Source organism: Myxocyprinus asiaticus, chromosome 11 (assembly GCF_019703515.2).
Source record: "Myxocyprinus asiaticus isolate MX2 ecotype Aquarium Trade chromosome 11, UBuf_Myxa_2, whole genome shotgun sequence".
Classification (NCBI taxonomy): Eukaryota; Metazoa; Chordata; class Actinopteri; order Cypriniformes; family Catostomidae; genus Myxocyprinus; species Myxocyprinus asiaticus.
Genome location: NC_059354.1, coordinates 51820881 through 51844647, shown reverse-complemented (window position 1 = coordinate 51844647; position 23767 = coordinate 51820881). Strand labels below are relative to the sequence as shown.

The 23767-nt window shown below is 39.8% G+C and overlaps 1 protein-coding gene across 6 annotated transcripts in view; it reads left to right on the top strand.

Annotated features, from left to right (window-relative positions):
- The first annotated feature begins 230 nt into the window (after positions 1 to 230).
- The window catches only part of LOC127448227 (R3H domain-containing protein 1-like), a 38079-nt gene continuing 14542 nt past the window's right edge, over positions 231 to 23767 (top strand). For 2 of the 6 annotated variants that reach the window (XR_007898487.1, XM_051710607.1), the window contains exons 1-16: positions 231 to 427; positions 5208 to 5437; positions 6384 to 6588; positions 9564 to 9599; positions 9995 to 10087; positions 10957 to 11092; positions 11179 to 11257; positions 11446 to 11505; positions 12289 to 12429; positions 12610 to 12715; positions 12822 to 12914; positions 13012 to 13040; positions 14799 to 14846; positions 14929 to 15146; positions 17007 to 17222; positions 18765 to 18904. Coding sequence is in view for 4 of the 6 variants with exons in the window: in XM_051710607.1 (XP_051566567.1) it covers positions 6421 to 6588; positions 9564 to 9599; positions 9995 to 10087; positions 10957 to 11092; positions 11179 to 11257; positions 11446 to 11505; positions 12289 to 12429; positions 12610 to 12715; positions 12822 to 12914; positions 13012 to 13040; positions 14799 to 14846; positions 14929 to 15146; positions 17007 to 17222; positions 18765 to 18904 (1563 nt within the window). In the remaining 2 variants the exon portion in view is untranslated. The remainder of the gene's footprint in view (positions 428 to 5207; positions 5438 to 6383; positions 6589 to 9563; positions 9600 to 9994; positions 10088 to 10956; positions 11093 to 11178; positions 11258 to 11445; positions 11506 to 12288; positions 12430 to 12609; positions 12716 to 12821; positions 12915 to 13011; positions 13041 to 14798; positions 14847 to 14928; positions 15147 to 17006; positions 17223 to 18764; positions 18905 to 23767) is intronic. The other 4 variants (XR_007898486.1, XM_051710606.1, XM_051710605.1 and 1 more) reach the window with 2 other exon arrangements.

Sequence of the window (23767 nt, the reverse complement as noted above, 5' to 3'; positions counted from 1 at the left end):
ACCCGACCTTCAGCCCTGCAGACCCCCTCAATACATTACGGGTGTATTATGGGGTTGGGATGGAGGGTGGAGATAAACCACCCACGTCTCCCCGCAACACAAGGTGTGGCTGCACCGCTAATGAAGAGCTCAATTTAGCCAGTGACATGCCGAGAGCGCAGCCCTGTGTTCTGACTGGCTAAGAGCACCGCTGACATCACACGGGCCAGCCATTGATTTGGCGCTGTCTCTGAGGCTGCGGGGCGACACTCAGCCATGCGCTCGTGCAGTTAGCCACAGATGGAGCTTGTGCTGCAGACACACACTCAGAGGAGCTGAAGGGGGGCTGATGTGAACAGAAGGTGCTCGACCGCAGCTCATGCAGCCGCTGATACTATGGAAACTAAAGAGCTGAGCCATGGAAATAATGACGGCTATGATGCTACAGGTGAGTGTGTTTGCAGAAGGACAGGTGTGGTGAATACAGTGCTGAAACTTTGCTCAACTGCTAGTTCTAAAAGCAGAACATACGGGTGAGCGTGATGAACCGGTTGTAGTCGTGTCGGTGTTTGTGTTTATGAGGGTTTTATGCAGGCTGGTTGTTTGTTGCTTCAGAAGAGGTGAAATGTCTCCTGAGTCTGCTCCATCTGTGTTTGGATGGAGATCTCACACTGCCGATATTGAGTGTCTGTGTTGAGCTCTTCCTGTACACACACACACACACACACACGGGTGACATGAGGACATCTCTGCTGTGCATGGCTGATTCTTTGTGTTTTCATGTGATTAATGTTGTTCTTTACTTACTGTGTTTGTGTTAAACTCGTGAACACTGCCGCAGGTCTTTAAACGCTGGTGTTGACCTCATCCACAGTAATACGCTTTTGTTAGAAAATGCATTGATTTCGCCACGTTTACGTCTCTCATTCACACCAGAACAGCATTTCCCTAGTGTGAAAATGCTCTCCATTGCCACAAACTTTGAAAAACGATGATGTTAGGAAACTGAAAATCAAACAAAAACAGATTAGTATTGATAATAGCCATTATTTGACTCCTCAAGCCTCGTTTGCTTTTCAATAGATCTCCTGCAATTAATCTGAAGCACTCTTGTTGTATATGATGATGATGATGATGATGATGATGATGGGCGATCGTGGCGGCTCGTTATGTTTCACTTTTGTGTCAGGGCTTTGAAACAGTATGTAGTGTTTGTCGAGATGAGCTCAATAAATGTTTAGACTTCATTTATTCTGGTGTGAGTCTGTTTAAATGTGTGTTTTATGTGGCCGTGTGGGTAAACAGATGGCAGAGTTTGCTCAAAGACGGCACCGGCGAGAGACGTTCAACTGAAGCGCATCCAAATGACCAAACGCAGAAAAACCTTCATCCACTGCAGAATTAACACAACTAGAATTAATTCAACAATGGCAAGATTTGACAACACTTGTTGTGCTGTTTTACGCAACATTTTTGTTTTCAATGAAATCTGAAATTTTATGTATTAATTTTTATTTTACATTTTTTTAACAAAGTTTCGATAATGGGAAGATTTCACTCTTTATACTTTTGCTGTAATCACAGTAAGAAATGTTCATTTGTATTGTGTTTTTATTGTATTTCTGTTCCATTACTGTGCAGCTGTCAATCATCTGAGTATAATTGACAGTGAAATAATGAATGTCTTATGCTGCAGATGGGGCTTATATTAATAAAGACAGAGCGGTTATGAATGTACGCTCCATTATGAAGGAAAAGCTCAAGAATTCAAAGCGCTCAACATAAAGGTTATTATGCAATATCATTAAGATCTTAGATTAAATTCACTTTTGTTGTTTAGGAAATGAAATAAAAATGATTGTAATACTGTATACTACTTTTGAAGTTTACTCTTTTGTAAAGGGCATAAACATGCTCGTTTTATGTATTTTAGCACTGATATTTGATATATAATTGAATACTTTCTCCAGCTGTGAGACGTTGCCTCGGTTGGCAGCAGTTGTGCCGTCCGTCGGTGTTCAACGAGCTTGTAAATGAAAGTGTTCCGACACAGCAGCGCGCGTCTCATTTTACAAACGGCAAGTAGAACAAACAGCTTATTTGTCTGTGTTGACAAAATCAATAATGTGACACGCTCAGCTGACAGCTACACGTATGTCTCATTTAGGGCTCCACATATGCCATGTTTCAGGAGCGCTAATGACCGTGAACTTCAGATTGACAGAGTTGAACATTCAAGCTGTGAATTTCTTGTTTCATGTTTTCTCTTTGCTTGTGAGACGCGCTCGGCTGCACTGCTCTGAGTGTCTGACACACACACACACACACACACACACACACACGCAGGTCATTGAGGATTGTGTTCACATTCAGCACTAGACGTTCTACAGCTCACAGAAACCTTCACTGTCTCAGACAAGAAAAACGGACGCTTCTGTGGGGTTTATAATAGGGCTGTGCAACATGGAGAGAAAAGTCATATTGCAGTTGTTTTTATATAGATATTGCAATTGCGATTTTGGGAAATGTTTTTCCCTTCCATTTCATAAAAATGCTTTGCATAAATCATATATGATAGTGTTGGTTATTTTTTGTACATTTGTTTTTCTTTATGCACCTTCCAGATTTCTGTCCGTTCTCTCACTGGCATCTTTTTTGTGCACTTCATTCTGATTGACGAGATCTCGTCAGTGTGCAAAAGATGTGCGGCAATCAAGATGGTGAATTAAACCGCATAAATAAAATAAAATGCACCTGCACATATTGCAATTTTATTGCACATCCCTAGTTTATAAGACGGCACACTTTGATTTTCACATGCGTGTTACATTAGACTCTGGAAAACTTCATCTTTTTGTTTGTCTACAGATGAATTTGTTTGTGCATTTGAAGTTGAATGAGTCTAATGAAGGCAGCTGTATTTGAAACCGCTGTGGTGACTATCATATGAACCTGGCATTAATTTAAAATATAAAGTATCTTATAGATTTACAGCAAAAAATTTAAATATAAAGGTTGCTAGATTTGCACTTCTAAATAAGGTGGAAACACATCATGGTAGCCTGTGAAAAGAGTCCGTTGTCCTCATTTGAAACACGTCTGATATTTGTCTGCTGTAATATATCGGCAGATCTTGGCATGCGTTTGCCGCCTGCGGTGACTCCATCTTTCCTGTCGTATCCTGGGCGGGTCAGGCTGGCGTGGGGCATCCGGCTCATGTCCTGCACGGTTTCCTAAAGAAATAGACTTTGACTTCTGCGTTTTGAGAGCGTGTATAGAGCACCGCTGCGCTGGAGTTTACTCGATTCATTTTGAAGGGTTTTGAGAGATTAACACGCTGTCACTTCCATACGCAACGACCAGAGGGCAAGAGAGAGCGGCTGTGGTGATTTGACAGCAAACGTGTGCAACATGATAGTCAGAGAGCTGTGTGTGTGTGTGTGTGTGTGTGTGTGTGTTTGCACCTGTCCCCCACACTGACACTCGCTGCACCCTGAGGCTACAGATCTCATGAATCTCAATCAGCCGCGGCCTATCAGCCTCTTAAATAATGCAGCAGCGGCCGCCGCGCTCGCATTACAGTGATAAATGCGGTACATTGTCAGCGCTCGGCCTCACCAAGTGTTTGCTGAGCCGCGGCGTCCCATTTCACACACGTCCCTCTGATCTGCAGAAGAAGAGCTGCATTTCTAAAGCAGATGCTGTGTGTGTGTTTGGTAAGTGTTGCTTAATACTTGAGGTCGGGTCATTTATCTGGAAGCTGATCTCTAATTTCTGCTCTGGTTAAATGAGCAAACCTGCTGTTAATCTCCTTTAATTACTGATGAAAAAAACCCTACACCAACACGGTTTATTTTTTTTAAAGAAAGAAAAATCTAAAATGATTTGACAGAAATAATCCACTCCTAGTATTTTGTTGGGGTGGCCGATTTCACCAAAATCTTATATCATGATATGAATAATTATAATGAATAATCACGTTAACGATATATATTACAATATAGTATTTTTTTTCTTCTGGAAAGTCAATAAAAATTGGTTTATATTAAATAACTACAGTATATTGTAATGCCTATTTTGGGATAATCGAGTCAGTGAATTAAATGCTTTATAAATTAAATTACTTCCTCTTATTACATTTACTCTTTATGTGGAGTAAAAAATTAAATAATTATTTTTATTAAAAAAACATTATGCTACATTTCAGTCTGATGTTGTTGACTATTATTATTATTATTACACAATATCCTCAATAAACTCAACATCTTCTCAAAGCAATGCAACAAACATAGAAAATAATACATAGCCTAAGTAAAAAAAATTAACACTTTATTAGGCTCTTAATTAAGTAAACTCTATAGAGAATAAATGTATATCTGAAGGCAAACATGGCCGAATATCAAACCGCTTTGAACAGAATTTTAGTAAGGGTGATGATGTTTTTAGCTGTTTAAGATGTTTGACTTCATAGTGCTTTAAGGTAAAAAAGAAACTAGTATAATTCTGATGGGTCACGCATGTTTTGTGGTCTGTGCCGCGATATCGAGAGAAGCCGGATTGAGTAGCACGAGTGATCCCGCTCTGTGTTGTCTCTGGAGCGCAAATATCGGGAAGCCCGCTGGACGCACATGGTGCTTCAGAGATGGAAAAACAGCTGCACGTGAAAAGAAGAGAAGCATATTTATTAATTATGAAGCACCGAATGCACGATGAATGTCATCGAATTTGCTGAACTGTTCAGTGCTGGAAAAAACCCTGTCCATGTTTCTTTAATTCTCTCAGTCTCACGTGAAGCCCTTCCCACTGATAGATATGCACACGCTGCGCACATGGATATTTACATATCATGATATACACGACCTCTCGTATCTATATCGCCCAGCACTAGTGTGTTGTGTATTTCCCCACTGAACACCTGTACAATCAACTTTACTAACTCACTTAAACATCCTATATATGTGACATTAATCACTATATCCACAACATAAACGTCATTTTACAACTGACATCTGCACAGACAATAAAGACAGTAAACAGGTGAACGTGAGCTAAGTTACGTGCTAGTTTAAGCACTGATATTTAGCAGCTGAGTTTGAAATCATTTGCCGTAAAGTTCAGGATTTGTCAAACCGCCTCCCTCTGATGGAAAACAGTCGATTATGCCAGTGATGTTGTTTCTCTGCATGTCATGCGTCTAACTGTCTTTATTTCTGTTTGTCTATCTGCAGGATCCTGAAGGAGATGTTCACCTTGTTGCCGTCCAGCGCTGTTCTGATGCGGAGCGGGTGCTGCTGACGGGGTCATGGGCCGCCACATCAGGGCTTTCTGCACGCTCGCCATACGTGACAAAACATTTAACACATGCGACAACACGCTCCACAGCGCCACTGAAAGACAAGAGTGCAGTCTTCTCGCCACGACGACATAAGCACGGCTTTAGCGTGCAGCAGAACTTCTGGTAAATACTTAACAGATAGTTCTCTATTCAAAATGCTGAACTCGTTCATGCAACTGCTTATTGAACATCGATGTGTTGATGGAGCCACTATTTTATAAAAGCATTAAGTCACATGAGACCGTGTGTTAGTGATGTTTACTACATTTCCCTTTAAAAACATTGATGCTCTCGTAAAGTCTTTATTAGCAGGGGACAGTTTTGAATTAGAAATCATATGAATGAAGTTGCAGAGTTTCTCAGACTCCTCCAGCATGGACACTGGTCTTGTTGAACATCCGTATAGCTCTTAACTTCCTGTGAAGTGTAGTTTGAAGAGCCGACTGCATTCACAGCTTTCAGCTCCATCTGGATGAGGTGTCATCTCTCTCGACTCGCCGTGGGGATCCGGAGCGTCACACATGTTAGAAATCACACTCTGTGCTGACATGTTAATGAAAGACTCTGATTGGTGTAATACTCATTAGCTCATTGTGCTCTTCATATTCTTGTGCATGAGACTGTCAGCTCATTGTTGGAGGTTAATTGGTTTGGGTGACGGCGCTCACGTATGCCAGTTCCTTAGAGAACTCAACTACGTCATTGAAGGCTTTGTTTAATATAGCCTACATTAATATAATATATTAGCTGAGATCAATGAATACCTGCAGTGTGTCAGTAGTTTCCTTGTTGACCTTTTTTAATCCAAGTACACTGACCCACTAGTAAAGAATTGCTGAGGTTTTTCAGTAGCGCTGTTAAATAATTGTCATTAATAACATTAATAACACACTTTATTACATGCTAAATTAGTATTGAACTAGCTTCTCAATTAACTACCTTTACCATGATCTGCTCATTTGTCATGCTTGAGAGATTCACACTTTCTAAAACATGTACAGACGCTGTAGCCCATCATGTGCTGATGACGTCATTGTGTCATGTCACATATGTTAATCATGTGTTGTAGGTTCCAGGCTCTTAGTTGATTCTCTGCGGCGTGTCTGATGAGGATGTCTGATACGGTGAGTGTGCAAGAGAGCGGTGAGTCCATGAGAGCACTAAATGAAAACAACACGACTACAGCCAACGATGACATCATCACGCCACAGAGCTGCAGGCAAAAACAGCATGATGGAGATGAAAACTGCAATGATGACAGAAGTGCCATACAGGTAATGTGATGTAATGACAAAACAACCTCTGTTTTCTTCGGTGAATGTCCATTCAGATTTATTTTCCCAGAATAAAGCACAGCAGCGGCTCAGTCAAACTCATTAGGCCAAATTGAGATTCACTATATCAACGGCAGAACTCGCTTATTAATGTAGGTTCATCTTCTAATTAAAAGATAATTGTAAATATTTGATGAAAAATAACAGTGAGATGGGTGTGGCCACACACAGATGAAATGATCTTTTAATCAACAATGGAGACCGAGTGATGACACACATTGTGTTTTTATGTTGAAGTGGAGACGCTGTAGATTGTGCTGCTGATATTGATAATCATAGTTAGTTCTGTCCTTCAGAAACAGATCGTCCCTTTGTTTGTGCAGAGAGCAGAGGTCAGCAAAACAGATCGGTGAAGCAATTGTTCTCATTTCGAGTGGTCGCAGAAGCCCACGGGAGTCACAGCAGAGCGCGACCAATCAATTGCGGGGTAATTGTGTTACGAGCCGCAGCAGACACCGGCACAACCCTGCGCTTTTGAAGGTTACAGGATTGCATCTTTATTTCTCTGTTTATATGACACATTTTTCTCAGACAAGCTCTTCTGTCTGTCATCTTCCTGATGTTGCCATTCTTGAGTCGTCTGCTCTCCTTTTCCGTCTTCTCGATTCATTTCACACATTGCCTTTCATTCTCTCCCTCCTTGAAGAAACATTCGTAAAGAAGACTGAAAGTGGATGAGCGAGTCACCAGCCGTGCGACTGGCAATCCGAGCTGATCCTCAAACTTTCTGTGGGGGGAGGTGAACACAGCGAGGAGCTTCATGACCATCTGCCTCGTTCTCCCCCCGCCACGTTGGCGGATCTACCTGCCTCTTTTACAGCGGGCTTGCATTCTCGGCTGTCTGGATTCTTCCAGCATCAGTCGTCATTGTGGCCTCGTGCCAGACTCCGTCTCACGGGAACAGAAGATGTTCAATAGCTAATTAAAGCTGAATAACCATCCATCATTATTTATTGAGGTCACTGTGAGCTTATTAACCGTTGGCCATCGCTGTCTGCTCGAGTCTGAGAGAACACACAACTGAATGAATATACAAGCTCAGTTTCATCCGGATCATTCAGGAAATTATGATTTCATACTGGACAAATTGGCCTCTTGTTTTATGTCTCGAAGAAAAATCCTACTTTGCAATTTGCGTTCTCGTCACTTGACTTTGTATTTTTGGCCCAGTGTATTAAGTATCCTTCATAATAACGTTTGAATCTAAAATGGGTTTTTGATCCGGAGGGATTTATGTTGCCACTCAAGGTTATATTTATATGGCATTACATTAAATCTCTAAGGTCTCCTTCAAGAACGTTCAAGAGCACAGTTTCCTCTCTTCTCAGTCGGGTGATGTTCATATTTAATCAGAGATGATGACAGCTGTAACTGTAAATCAAATGATGCCGTTGATTATCTCGAAACCTGTCAAGAAAATGTCCTGGTCCTATTTTACTCAAAAGAAACAAATTGGAAATTATATTTTGTATTTAGAAAATTCAGCCTATTTTAAGGGCCATTTTTTATTTTATTTGGGGGGGGGGGGGATTTTTTCCACTTTTTCTCCCCAATTTGAAATGCCCAATTCCCAAGTCCTCGTGGTGTCGTAGTGACTCGCCTCAATCCGGGTGGCGGAGAAGGAATCTCAGCTGCCTCCGCGTCTGAGACCGTCAATCCATGCATCTGATCATGTGGCTTGTTGAGACGTAGCGTGTGTGGAGGCTTCACGCACAACTCGCCACGCGCCACACTGAGAATATCTTAAAGGTCCTAAATATTGGCTTAATTTGCTTTATGCAGAATACAATCATATATGTTTTAGGTATTAATTGGGGTCTGTTATTCTCTAATAGTGTCAGGATATTTGAAATATGTTGCTTTTATTGGTTTACTCTTCTGGATAAATGTTGCTATGGACTGTAATCAGTCCTGATACCATATTTAATTTCACGCAGATGTACGTTTTGACCTCACAGTCTCGTTTTCAGTCTGTTCAATCAGTTGTACTGTACATGTTGTCCGTCTTTCAGTCGATGAAACATTAAAATATCTTTTCAAACAAAAGCTCCAGAAAACATAGTTTGTGAAAGCAAAAGTCAAATAAAACCTTAAAACAGAACACAATTTTGAACAGACTGTATGTTTGTCCCTCTCAGCCTTGTGTTAAAGGGGTAGTTCACCCATAAATGAAACATCTCATCATTTATTCACCCTCATGCCATCCCAGATGTGTTTGACTTACTTTCTTCTGCAGAACACAAATGAAGATTTTTAGAAGAATATTTCAGCTCTGTAGGTTTACAATGCAAGTGAATGGTGACTAGAACTTTGAAGCTCCAATAAGCACATAAAGGCAGCATAAAAGTAATCCATACGACTCCAGTGGTTTAATCAATATTTAAGTCCTTTTCTACTATCAATTCTCCTCCCTGCTCAGTCGATCTCCACTTTCACTTTCGAATTCTTCGTGCCACCTACTGGGCAGGGAGGAGAATTTCTAGCAAAAAATGACTTAGATATTGATCTGTTTCTCACCCACACCTATCATATCACTTCTGAAGACATGGAGTAAACCACTGGAGTCTTATGGATTACTTTTATGCTGACTTTATGTGCTTTTTGGAGCTTCAAAGTTCTGGTCACCATTCACTTGTATTGTATGAACCTACAGAGCTGAGATATTCGTCTAAAAATCTTCATTTGTGTTCTGCAGAAGAAAGAAAGTCATACACATCTGGGATGGCATGAGGGTGAGTAAATGAGAGATATTTCATTTTTGGGTGAACTGTCCCTTTAAATTAAACATACATTAACCTGCTCCAAACTGCTTATTATACATGAATAAGTTTGTTTTTTCTGTAAATAGTTTAGATGTCCAACTTTGCTCTCTCTAGTTTCTCACACTTCACTTTATCTCATTGCTGACCATACAGCGACAAAAACCCGGAGAGAGCTCTAAACGGCCAAAGGTACGGTGTCATTGGACATGACCGACGTTTGCCTGCTGCTTCCATCAGTTTTACTGTTTAGTCTTTGTTGTTGCTCACTGTTTAGATTGTTCAGTATGAATCAAGTGTTTGTTTGAGTACTCTGGTGTGTTAGGAATAGTTTAAGTCATGTTTCAGTTGAATCCATGCATGATTCGCATTTGATGTTTTGTTTTATTCTGAGACTTACAATACTTTGTGATATGTTGGCTTTGTTTGATGAGGTCATTTCATAATCATAATCCAGTCCAGAGTGTTTTGGCTGCATGTTTGTTGTGTTTGCGTGGGTCAGTTGTGTTCATGCATGGTGTTTGTGAAATCGAACTCATCCGCAGTGACTCCCTGTATCTTCTCTTCTCTTCGTATCTGTACTTCAGTCTAAAACAAAATTAAAGCTAGTTCGGAGTCTGGCCGTGTGTGAAGAACCGTCTCCTTCCACTGTTACCACACAACTGCCTCAAGATCAGCAGGTAAACATCCTGAAGGGTAACCACAACACATTAACACGCAGCTGTAAGACTCCTGTTCTGTACGCTGGATTTTGCATCATTGCATGGCACCCTATAGTAAAAACATTCTGTGTTCTATTCAAAGGATGATCATATACGTCAGTCACCACTGAAGACCATTTGTGATCCAGGAAAAACCCTGTCTTTACTTTCTGATTGGCTGTGATTGTCACTTAATGCTTCAATTTTAATTCGCCTTCAGTGTGTATAGACCAGTGTCAGAAATTAACTTATACATTATGGGTCAATATTTGCCCCCTGGATTTGTTTAGGGGTGTTTTTTTTTTTTTTACCATTTGAATACAGAAACTGTCTCATCCATTTTTGACAAACATTTTATCCTCTTTTCTCCCAATTTGGAATGCCCAATTCCCACTACTTAGTAGGTCCTCGTGGTGGCGCGGTTACTCACCTCAATCCGGGTGGTGGAGGACAAGTCTCAGTCGCCTCCGCTTCTGAGACCGTCAATCCGCGCATCTTATCACGTGACTCGTTGTGCATGACACCGCGGAGACTCACAGCATGTGGAGACTCATGCTACTCTCCACGATCCACACACAACTCACCACACGCCCCATTGAGAGCGAGAACCACTAATCACGACCACGAGGAGGTTACCCCATGTGACTCTACCCTCCCTAGCAACCGGGCCAATTTGGTTGCTTAGGAGACCTGGCTGGAGTCACTCAGCACACACTGAATTCAAACTCACGACTCCAGGGGTGATAGTCAGCATCAATACTCGCTGAGATACACAGACCCCTGTTAGACACTTTATTAAAGAATTTAGTACCTATTACCCTAACAATTAAATCAACATCAATTCACAGGATGAAGCTCAGATTAAACTGTCTCAGATGTTTGACACAGAGGAGACGCTTCTTACTACAAATGAGGATAATGAGGACAAAAGTGCCATCAAGCTGGACAACCTGGAGAAGATGCCGTGCAAGATGCTGTCTAGAGGTGTGTCATGTGATTCTGTCCTGGAAGGAAGTCCATTGTTAGAAAATGTTACACTATATGTAGAACGATGTGTGCTGTGTCTGCAGACTCCAGTCAAGAGTACACAGACTCCACCGGCATTGACCTGCATGAGTTCCTGGTGAACACACTGAGGAACAACCCCAGGTGACACATGAGTGACTTTCACATGTGTGTTTCTGTATGTGAGAAGATCACATTGGAGCGTATACGTTCTGTTATTAGCACTGGTAGAAGTATTCCTGTACTTGACAAAACCTGCAGCCCAGTCTATAAAGAAGAGATTGAGCTGTGAATGTCTAAACTGATGATTGAATGTTCATGCTCATGTTTAGAGACAGAATGATGCTGCTGAAGCTGGAACAAGACATCCTCGACTTCATCAGTCACAACGAGTATGTCACATTTCATTTCATGCAAAATGTAGGTTTTATACACACAATTTACAGAATGAACAATAGGGTTATTCTGTGTCAACCAGAGAATAAATGAGGATAAAAGACAAAATATGAAATGCTGTGGATCAATATTTACTGAGTTATCCATTATTTTGTAGATATTATTTTTTCACATAGATATTTAGGTCTGTTACTAAATTCAGTTGAGTTCAGCACCTCTCATTGCATTATATGTCAATGGTGAGAGTCCAAAAAATGGGAAAAACACCTTTTTTTTTGTGTTGTTTTTCCAAAGTTGGAGTGTCTATAACTTCAGAAGTATTACAGATATCTTAATATCCATTTCGATTCTGCTACAGAGCAAACTTTCCTCTTTATATCTTTATTTTTAAGGCCCTATATGGTTAAATCCCAGAGATATGGGGCTCTCAATGTGACTCCATCTGAAAGTTTATAAATTTACCCATTTTAAATGTGGGTCACATTGTATGACACTCAAAAACAATGTCAGTTTCCAAAAGACCAAACTACTATTTTCCATCTTATTTGTTTCTCTTTCTTTTGAAAAACTATTAAGAAAATCAAACTTTTCAACTCCGGAAGTTTGTAAAATGTGGTTGATTTGACACGGAATATCCCAATACACATAATACACAACAGTCGCAGTGCTCAACATACATCATATACACACAATACACAGTTTACAGAATGTGCAAAGTACTGTCAGTGTTCACTCAGGAACTGAAGGTGAATTATCAGTTTATTTGCGGTTTGTTCCAGGAGTCAGAGAAGGAAGTTTCCTCCCATGACATCGTATCACAGAATGCTTCTACACAGAGTCGCTGCGTACTTCGGCTTGGATCATAACATCGACCAGACCGGCAAATGTGTCGTCATCGACAAAACCAGCAATACAAGAATGTGAGTGGTGTTTTCTCTGCCTCCTTCAGATGTTCAGAAATCACTGTGGCTGGAGCGAAACACATTCTACCTTCATCATATGTAATTCTGAGAGATTTGAGATGAGAGAGAGCGAGTTTAATGCTGCCGTTCTCTTGAATGACTCATTTGAATTCACAATTTCTGTCCCTGTGTGTTCAGACCAGATCAGAAGTTCTCTGAACACATCAAAGACGACAAAACCGATGACTTTCAGAAGCGCTGCATCTTAAAAAGGGACTCCAGCACAGACAAAGACGACATTGCGGTGGGTGACGCTAATGAGCCGGACATCAAACAGGCCGTTAGCTGCATATTAACACTGTTGTGTGAAATAATACACAAACCGTTCAAAGAGGCTGTTTGTGTTTCAGATGCGAATGCAACTCGGATACGACAGGAGAAGCAAGTCGATCGAGGAGCGAGAGGAAGAATATCAGAGAGCACGAGAGAGGATCTTTGCTGATGTAAGAGTCTCTATTGAAGGGCCACGTTACATCTGTATCTTTAAATTCGTGTTTGTGATGTTGACATGTCATTTAAATAACCTGAACTGTGTTACAGGGTTTAGATGCGTTCCAGCTTGATAAAAGGTGAGTGTGAGATGGACTCTTCCTCTTCCAGTCATTTCCAATCATTGTCCAAAATCACATTAATGACACACTTATAGACTGAACCACAGCAGTCATGTGACAGATTGTGTTAAATACAGCAGGAAATGATGTAATTCGCTCATGCAGGAATATGAATAAGCAGCCAATACTTCATGTTAAAGGAATATTCCGGGTTCACTTTCAACAAGTGAAGCTCAATCAGCAACATTTGTGGCATAATGTTGATTTCCACAGAAATGAATTTCGACTCGTCCCTCCTTTTCTCTCCCTTACATTTTGTGTTCCTGGGTCAAAATGACCGGCTCACTAAGATTGTTTATAAATCTCTCATATTGCATATATTACCACAAGATGTTACATTACATCTTTAATCAACTTCTTTTTTAGTAATTATGACTCCAATTATAAGAATAATTGCATAATAAATTAATAAGTATCTGAACAAATAGGTGTCATTTTAAAGCTTAGAGTCTGGACTTTACAATGCATAAAGCTGATCCTAACAACTCTTAAATAATGCTTTTTAATTTGCTGACAAATAAGAACTGTTTTGTTCTCATCAACTGCAAATTTGTTATCACAACAATTATATTTAGAGTTGGTAAAAAAAAAAAAAAAAAAGAGGAGAGAGCCACATGCTAACTTGTATATCTTTGGTGTGTGTGAGTGTGTGTGAGTGTGTGTGAGTGTGTGTGAGTGTGTGTGAGTGTGTGAGTGTGTGTGTGTGTGTGTGTGTGTGTGTGTGTGTGTGTGAGAGTGTGAGTGTGTGAGTGTGTGTGTGAGTGAGAGTGTGAGTGTGTGTGAGAAACATTTAGCCGGTTAGAAACATTTAGGCTGACCTCCCTACGATCCATCCTGGGTGTAACGAGGCTGGATTGTGTGAGGAGCTCACAAATTCTTGAAAGATCTGGACAAAGTCCCATCGGTGAGCTCCTCCAGCAGGCAAGGCTGCGTTGGATGGGCCATGTAGCCCGCATGCCCAGCCACCGCATGCCTAAACAGCTTTTGTTCGGCCGGATTGAGGGGGCTAAACGGGCGCAGCACGGGTTTGAGAGGAGATGGAATGATGTGGTACGGGAGGATCTGGAGCTGAGTGGACTTGCCGCTGACTGGTACCAGCGTTGTCAAGATCGGCCTCTGTGGAGGAGGCTCGTGAAGGACGCTACTGGGCCGTTAGAGGCCAACAACAATGGAGGGCGGAGGAGCGATGCTCACAACAACGAGCGGAGCGTTGGGTGGCTAAAGCACAGCAAGTTGGCACAGTAGGGGGCACAGGTGGTCCATCAGCCGGTCGTCTCAGTTGACCCGTGGCATCTGGGTCTGCCCCATGACCACCTGCCAGCGGGCTTTCGACACTTCACGTTCCCTCAAGGTGCACATAGCCTGACACAAGCTTCGTGGTGACGTCACCGCCACTTAGTGGCGAATGGCGGTTGTTGTTGTGTGTGTAAGTGTGTGTGTGTGTGTGTGTGTGTGTGCACGTGTGCACATGTCCATTGACTCTGTGTGTGCAAACACACTTCCACATACAGGTATGTGTTCATATAAAGGATTGGGATGCTCCTGAACACTTTATTTCTGTATGTTGTAGTCTAATCCATTCATTTCCATTGGCCGGCCATTTTTGACCGGGAACACAACAAGTGTAACTAAGTGAAATAAATCAAACCAAAAAATGTGTCATGATGATCAGTTGTTGGATAGTGATGTTCACTAGTCTTCCTCTGATGTTTCCAGGATTCAGGAGGTGTGTAACAACATACAGCAAAGACGACAGATCTTCAGGTAATGATCATCTGCACGTGGCTTTCATCTGGAATGAAGCTTCTCTTCTGTAAGCGTGTTGTGTGATGATGTCATGATGCAGGTTGCAGGACAGTCGATCAGGAAGCAGCCGTCAGAGCAGCTCAGAGAACGAGGGCAAGTATTCAGAGCCACGGCCGTGGAGCAGCACGGATTCTGACAGCTCCAACCGCATTCTGAAGCCTGCCATGACCAAAGCCAGCAGCTTCAGTGGGATTCCGGTGCTGATGCGAGGAGACAGTTCCAGCAGCTGTAAGAGTGTGGGACGCCTCTCAAAGACGGGTGAGTCAAACCCTCCAGCATCAAGACCACCATCACCTGCAGTGTGTTTTTCATTGTGTGTACCAATCCAGTCATGATCATTTATTTTAACTGTGATTATTTGAGAGAACTGTGATTATTGTGCACTTCAAATTCCCATATTTGGGAATTGGGTTTTTGATCGTGAACGGAAAGCCCTCTGATTTTACCTTAATTTAACATTTGTGTAATGTCAAATGGTCTTGGTCGTTGCGGGTTCAAACATGCAGTGTTAATAACGAACAGTGACACCGAGGAAAAGATGCCCGCTTACTCTGTTTCTGTGGAGATGATAGTTTTTCTTCATTCTATATTAAAGTTCTTTCATCATGAGAAATAAAGACTCATGACTTTAATTAGAGAGCATTAAAATAATGTGTGAAAGTGAAGAATTTAGAACAGATATATTACTATATTATAATATAGAATAGAATAGAATATAACATTATATAATATACAATATAAAATAATATACAAAATAAAATCATATAATTTGATATATGCAATATAATATATAATATAACATTATATAATATAATATAATGTACAATAAAATATATAATATACAATATAATATAATATATAATTATATAATATACAATATAATATATAATATAATATAACATTATATAATATAATATACAAAATAAAATAATATAATGTGATATAATATATAATATAATATAATATGAGTTAATCTACTAAGACTAAAGTTAAACTAAAGAGATACTAATTTTAATATTTAAAATATTATTTGTCATTTCATACTTCATGTGTAATATTTTAAATGTTTAAAAGCCTTAAAAGAAATTGTATATCTCAATTTTATCATGTGTTTCCAAGTTAAATATCAAAAAATGTATAAAAGCACACATACACCTTAGAAAGTATGACAAATAATTGTGACAAACTCTACAACAGACAATTACATTAATTGCAATTATTTGTATGACAATTAATCGTCAGCCAAACTTCATAATCGTGACAGGTCTAGTGTATGTATTCTATATTCAAACGCACATGTCCTTTCTCTCTGCTGATCATCACTCACAGCTCTTCTGGTTTAATTCTCATATAATCTCTATTCTTTCTCATTACAGCGTGTTAATGTAGCTGCTCGCTCAGTGCATGCTCTCAAATGCACACATTCCTCTTTATTAACCGTTTCATTACACATTATTGGCTCAGATCCTTGGAATTCATTGGAAATTGTTGACTTTGCCATCTCTCATAGATTACTAGCCTCTAAATGAATAAAAGGTCCCAGATTTTACAATGGACATCAAATGTTTAATCAGATACATAAATGTGAGTTTAATTGGATGCACAGCCTTTGATTTCAGCCTCTTCCATTTATTAGTTGATCTTATTATTTGCATTCAGCATTATTTTCCCAGAGATCAACGGCTTGAGAATCACAGATCTAAACACCAGCATGTCATGATGATTTCAACATGTGAACACGCTACTTGTAAGTGTATTCACAAGTTTTTAAGGATTTGAAAGATGAGACGAGCAACAAAGTAAATTGCTAAATGAAGCGAGACATTAATGAGAAATTAATTAACATGTCATTCTAAGCTAACGCAATTATTTTCTTCTTTCATGGCTTTGCTCCCCGAGGTAATTAGAGATTCAATTGAATTGTGCATCTTTTTGAATTCATCTGACCTCGCTTTTTATACCTCAATAATCTAGAATGTTCTAATAGCTGGAGCGCTCGGTCAATCAGATTTCCCAATATATTCCACAATCCCCAATTAATTCCCAGTGTGAGGGATCACGTCCTCTCTGTTCTGCTCTGTCTGTGGGTTAAGACACATGTCGTTGCTCCCTTCTTAGGTTCTGACTGTAGTAGTGTCGGTTCCTCTACGGGTTCACTGTGTCGACCGCAGCCGCCCGCGCCGGTTCTAACTCCTCTGAGCTATCCTGCTGTCAGCACTAGCAGCAGCATTCCCTACGAGCTGCCAGTCCCCACGGCTAACGGCAGCTGCTATCTGCTTTCTCTGGAAGCCGCGGGGATTCCGCCGGGCAGCGTGCTGCTCTGCCCGCATACAGGTACACTACTTCCTGAGCTACTGCATCCATTACTAACCCTGATATGAACTCTTTCACTCGTGTTGCTCACATTGATTATAAACATCATCAACACTGATACGGTCAATTAGAAGCATCAGTATTTCATCAGAGCCCTGACACATAATGAGAGTTTGATTGGCCTCTATAGTGTTAATAGTGCCTGTATTATTCTCTCCTTCATTGTGACCATGAAGAAATTGCTTCAGAAACGCTCCCTTTCCACTTCAGTCAACAAGCCCAATATTGGTCTGAATACATTCCCCAGTGTGCTTCTGTGAAATACCAAATGAAGCAATTCTTGAAGTGTCATAATACAAACGGACACGTCAAACATTGCAGCTCATTTCTGACTGTTATCTTGAAATTTGCATGCAGCAGCTGGGACGGGTTATTTCACTGGCACTAATGCATTTTCAAGAGGCAGCACGGGTGTGTAATTGCTTATTGACCTTTTTTAAGGAGTTTGCAAATGGGAAATGTCTCACTTCAGGCCTCAGGCAGGTATTTTAAACGGCTGTAGAACTCGATGAGGGATGTGTAAAGCTCACTGAATGCTATGAGAAGATCGGTCGTCGTTGTGTGCTTTTTCACTATATATTCATCATCATATACAGGTTCATATTCAGGTCTGTTGAAAATGAATTAAACATGAATTCATCTGTTCACACCATTATTCATAAACTAATTATATGTATTCTTTCTGTGTACAGATAAAGCAGTACTGGTCATAATCGTGTTCTGATAAATTTTTTCTAAAGGAATTTTAGGTCATTGCAGTTTCTTGGTCAAAGTTTTTTTTTTTGCCCTTTGACATTCAATATTACCCTAAATATTATATATATTATATTATTATTTTTATTAAGACTCCATTTACGTGTAAAGACACTGGCTACCACCCCTGGAGTTCGCTAGTTCACTAGTTCGAATCCCAGGGTGTGCTGAGTGACTCCAGCCAGGTCTCCTAAGCAACCAAATTGGCCCGGTTGCTAGGGAGGGTAGAGTCACATGCGGTAACCTCCTCGTGGTCACCATAATGTGGTTCTCGCTCTCAGTGGGGCACGTGGTGAGTTGTTCGTGGATGCCACGGTGGGTGGCGTGAAGCCTCCACACGCGCTATGTCTCCGTGGTAACGTGCTCAACAAGCCACGTGATAAGATGCGCGGGTTGATGGTCTCAGACGCGGAGGCAACTGAGATTCGTCCTCCGCCACCTGGATTGAGGTGAATCACTACGTGACCATGAGGACTTAAAAGCACATTGGGAATTGGGCATTCCACATTGGGAGAAAAAAAAAAGAAAAAAAAAAGACTAAATTTACATAAACATAGTCAGAGTTTCCCTTCATGATGGTGTAAATATAAAGCATGAAATTATGTTTGAAAGTAAAAACAAGCAATCAGTTCATGTTTGTTTGGTTTAGTTGCAATCCAATGAGTGTTCTCATCAGATGTGAAGTGTTACACTTTTGATTCTGTTCAGTGTGTGAGACTGTAAATGTTCAATCATGTTCATCAATTACAGGTCAGCCGTTTGTAAATCCTGACGGCAGTGCTGTATTGTATAACCCCGTGACCCCGCTGGACTCGAGTACACAACCGTCTTTACCGCCCCCTCCACCTGTTCATCACCAGCACCAGACAGCCAATCACATCATAGCACAGGTGAGTTCATTATCTGACCGCTTTAGTCTAATCAAACTTATAGAGTTCATTTGAAATAAATGCGTTATGTATTAATAAATTGACATTTTGGTTTGGTTATGATGTTCATATGTCAGTTATATGTGATTATTGACTAGGGCTGATACGATTAGTCGACATTATCGACAACGTCGACAAAAAAAAATTGTCGACAAAATTTTTCGTTGTGGAATAGTCGTTTGATCTTAATGTAACATAAGATCATATGAAACTCTAATGATTGCACACAAGAGCAGCACTGCAGCTCACACCTGACTGAGGAGAGGAAGAAAACACATCTCACAGTCCAGACACACTCTAAACTTTACAAACAGATTCAGCTGATGTAGATCAAAGTATGAGGGAATTATAATGCAAAAATACTAAATAAGTAAATACAGAAGCACTCTTGTTGTGGAATAAACAGAGCCGGAGCTGACGCTCAGCTTAAGCTAAACTTGCATGTCGAGCGTCTTTAAAGGAAACACCCCGGCGTTACATCTTTAATGCAGTTCTGTTTAATGCGTTACATCTTTAATGCAGTTCTGTTTAATGCGTTACATCTTTAATGCAGTTCTGTTTAATGCGTTACATCTTTAATGCGGTTCTGTTTAATGCGTTATAGCTTTAATGCGGTTCTATTAATGCGTTACATCTTTAATGCAGTTCTATTTAATGCATTACATCTTTAATGCGGTTCTATTTAATGCGTTACAGCTTTAATGCAGTTCTGTTTAATGCGTTACATCTTTAATGCGTTACATCTTTAATGCAGTTCTATTTAATGCGTTACAGCTTTAATGCAGTTCTGTTTAATGCGTTACATCTTTAATGCGGTTCTATTTAATGCGTTACAGCTTTAATGCGGTTCTATTTAACGCGTAACATCTTCAATGCGGTTCTATTTAATGCGTTACATCTTTAATGCGGTTCTATTTAATGCGTTACATCTTTAATGCGGTTCTATTTAATGCGTTACAGCTTTATTGCGGTTCTATTTAATGTGGTTCTATTTAATGCGTTACAGCTTTAATGCGGTTCTATTTAATGCGTTACATCTTTAATGCGGTTCTATTTAATGTGTAACATCTTTAATGCGGTTCTATTTAACGCGTTACATCTTTAACGCGGTTCTATTTAATGCGTTACATCTTTAATGCGGTTCTGTTTAATGCGTTACAGCTTTAATGCGGTTCTATTTAATGTGTTACATCTTTAATGCGGTTCTATTTAAGGCGTTACATCTTTAATGCGGTTCTATTTAATGCGTTACATCTTTAATGCGGTTCTATTTAATGCGTTACAGCTTTAATGCGGTTCTATTTAATGCGGTTCTATTTAATGCGTTACATCTTTAATGCGGTTCTATTTAATGCGTTACATCTTTAATGCGGTTATATTTAATGCGTTACATCTTTAATGCAGTTCTATTTAATGCGTTACATCTTTAATGCGGTTCTATTTAAGGCGTTACATCTTTAATGCGGTTATATTTAATGCGTTACATCTTTAATGCGGTTCTATTTAAGGCGTTACATCTTTAATGCGGTTCTATTTAATGCGTTACATCTTTAATGCGGTTCTATTTAATGCGTTACATCTTTAATGCGGTTCTATTTAATGCGTTACATCTTTAATGCGGTTCTATTTAATGCAGTTCTGTTTAATGCAGTTCTGTTTAATGCATTATAGCTTTATTAAAGTTCAAATAATAAGGAAATGGTCACTTCTCTGTGCGGTCAGTGTCTCTTCTATGAGTTGTGTGAATGTCCCGATCTAAGGGGGAAGAGATTGAAACTGCACCGGCTGATGCACACTCTGTCACGGGACGCTCATCCCTCGAGCGCACACGCTTAATGCAGCTAGATTATAACGTGATGACTCGAGACATATTGAATCATAATATATGTGTCACTGTGCATTTCTTATCATGAAGAACATTGTCAAATGCAGCTTTATTAATAAGAGAGAGTTTGTTTGAGGTAAAGATGGATTGAAGTGAACAGAAAGGTGAGAGAGGGTAGTCTTCACCCCATTATACACCGTAACACAATATATTTTTATATTTTTGTTTTGGCTTGTTTTCCAATATAAATATCTAAAACTCCTTTAAAATAACGTACATTTACTTTAGCAGATATACTGCAGAAGAAACAATTGTTATCTGAGAATGTTGAATATAATATTAAAAACACAAATATTTTAAAATATCTAAAAATCCTTTAAAAAAGATGCATTGACCTGAGAAGAAGCATATAAGATATTTAAACTTGCTTTTAGAGAATAGATCTTGAATAGAAGTGTATTTAGTCTTTACTGCACTCACAGAAGTGAAAAAATACACATATATACAAAATACACTTATATTTCAGATACATTCTCTTAAAGAAATGTTATTTCTCAAGTAAATGTATCTTGTTTTAAGGATTTTTAGGTCATTATAAATGGAAAACAAGACAAACACTTGATAACAAGGGGATTTTTTTGTGGTGAAATTTTCACTGAATTAAACTTAATAAAGTATTTTTTTTCCTGTAATTCAGTGAATGTCATTTAGAGAGATTTTTAAAAGATGATTTTGTCCTCTTTATTGTTAGTAAGCACGTTTAATACAACCTTTTAAGTCGAGGCACAAGCTGAATAATCGGTTAAGATCTAATGATTAATCGTTGCAATAATTAATTGAATAGTCAAATAATCGTTCTAATAATCGTTAGATTAATCGATTATGAAAATAATTGTTAGTTGCAGCATATTAAGTCAGAGAATCATTCATTTCTTTACGATTCCTTAATGGCCCAGGTGTGATTGGTGGCTGTTAAAGAAATAGTAAATGTACGTTATTCATGGCTTCAGGATTTGAACATATAAAACACTGAATGCAGAATATGATGCATCCTAATGAGCATCTGTGAAATTTCTCATTGACCAATAAAATATACTCGATGCTCAGTGCATTCTTTGGAAGCTGTTTTGATGACCCTTGAGGATAATGGGAACTCTGAATTTATGAATAACATCTTTGGTCAGCAGGAACACCTGTGCCAGACACTGAAGATGAGTGGTTCAGCAGTGTTTGATGATTAAAGCAGTAAGCCGCTAGAGACACTGGTGTATTACAGTGATTTTACCATGGATCAGGGGAGTTGTGAGGCACAACAGACTGCCGAAAACCTCCTTAAATATGGTAAAATCACCTGTAACACATGCAGTTACATTATTGTCTTTCTAAATATGATAAAATACATCAATGTTCTAGAAATAGTTTAATGCTCATCTAATCAGAATTTAGAGTCTAAACTTTGTTTTTATTAGGCGTCTTTAAATACAGACTTATATTTGAAATAGATTAGCATGATGTTTATCATTGGCCAGCTTACAGTATGTACCATCTACACTTTTTTATTTTTGTGGATTTTTTCCCCTTTTTCTCCCAATTTGGAATGCCCAATTCCCAATGTACTTTTAAGTCCCCGTGGTGATTCGCCACAATCCGGGTGGTGGCGGACAATTCCCAGCTGCCTCTGCGTCTGAGACTGTCGACCATCTTATCACGTGGCTTGTTGAGTGCGTTGCCACGGAGACATGGCGCGTGTGGAGGCTTCACGCCATCCACCGTGGCATCCATGCACAACTCACCACACGCCCCACCGAGAGCGAGAACCACATTATAGTGACCACGAGGAGGTTACCCCATGTGACTCTACCCTCCCTAGCAACCGGGCCAGTTTGGTTGCTTAGGAGTCCTAACTAGCGAACTCCAGGGGTGGTAGCCAGCGTCTTTACCATTGAGCTACCCAGGCCCCCTACACTTGTATAATTGATCATTATACAGTGTTTGTGATGCCAACTAACACTCCTCTGAGTGCTTTTATTTTCGGGCCCTTTGGCTCTCCATAGTAAAGCGGTCGTGAAGAACCTGGGTGTATTATTTGACAGCGCTCTTAAATTTGATAAGCAAATAAACTCTTGTCAAATCCAGCTTTTTTCCATTTAAGACTTTTGGCCAAAGTCAAGCCTTTTCTTTGTTTTAATGAGTTTGAGAAGGGCATTCATGCCTTCATTTCATCCAGGCTTGATTACTGCAACTCACTATATATGAGTCAGTCAATCATCCGTGTCTCGATTACAAGTGGTACAAAATGCGGTGGCAAGACTTTTGACCGGTACACGCAAGCAAGATTGGCTTCCGGTGTGTTGCAGAATTGATTTTAAGCTTTTGATGTCTGTTTTTAAATTGCAGTCTGGTGCCCGCTTATCTCACAGACCTGTTAGAACAACATACTCCCACCAGGTCTCTTAGGTCCTCTGATCAGCTGCTCTTAACTGTACCAAGGTGTAGACTGAAGCTTAGGGGTGACCGTGCTTTTGCGATAGCTGCACCTCATTTTTGGAATGGTTTACCCCTGCATGTTAAAGCAGCTTCAACATTGTCTATTTTTAAAATTAGGCTAAAACCTATCTTTTCTCAATGGATTTTAATCTAAATGAAATGATTCATTAATGGAGGACTGTTGTTGCTGTTTTATTTTAATTATGTTTAATGTTTATGACTATTGTACAGCACATTGGTCAACTATTGTTGTGTTTAATTGTGCTATATAAACTTTATTTTATCTTTTATTTATTCTATTTATGGAGAGACTTTTCCAACCTGTAAGTCTGTAACTAAATCCATTTCCTTCCTCTCTCTGTGTTTCCTCTTCCTCTTTGTGTCTGTTTCTCTTCCTGTGTTTGTCTGTTTCCTCTTCTGCTGTGTGTCTGTTTCCTCTTCTGCTGTGTGTCTGTTTCCTCTTCTGCTGTGTGTCTGTTTCCTCTTCTGCTGTGTGTCTGTTTCCTCTTCCT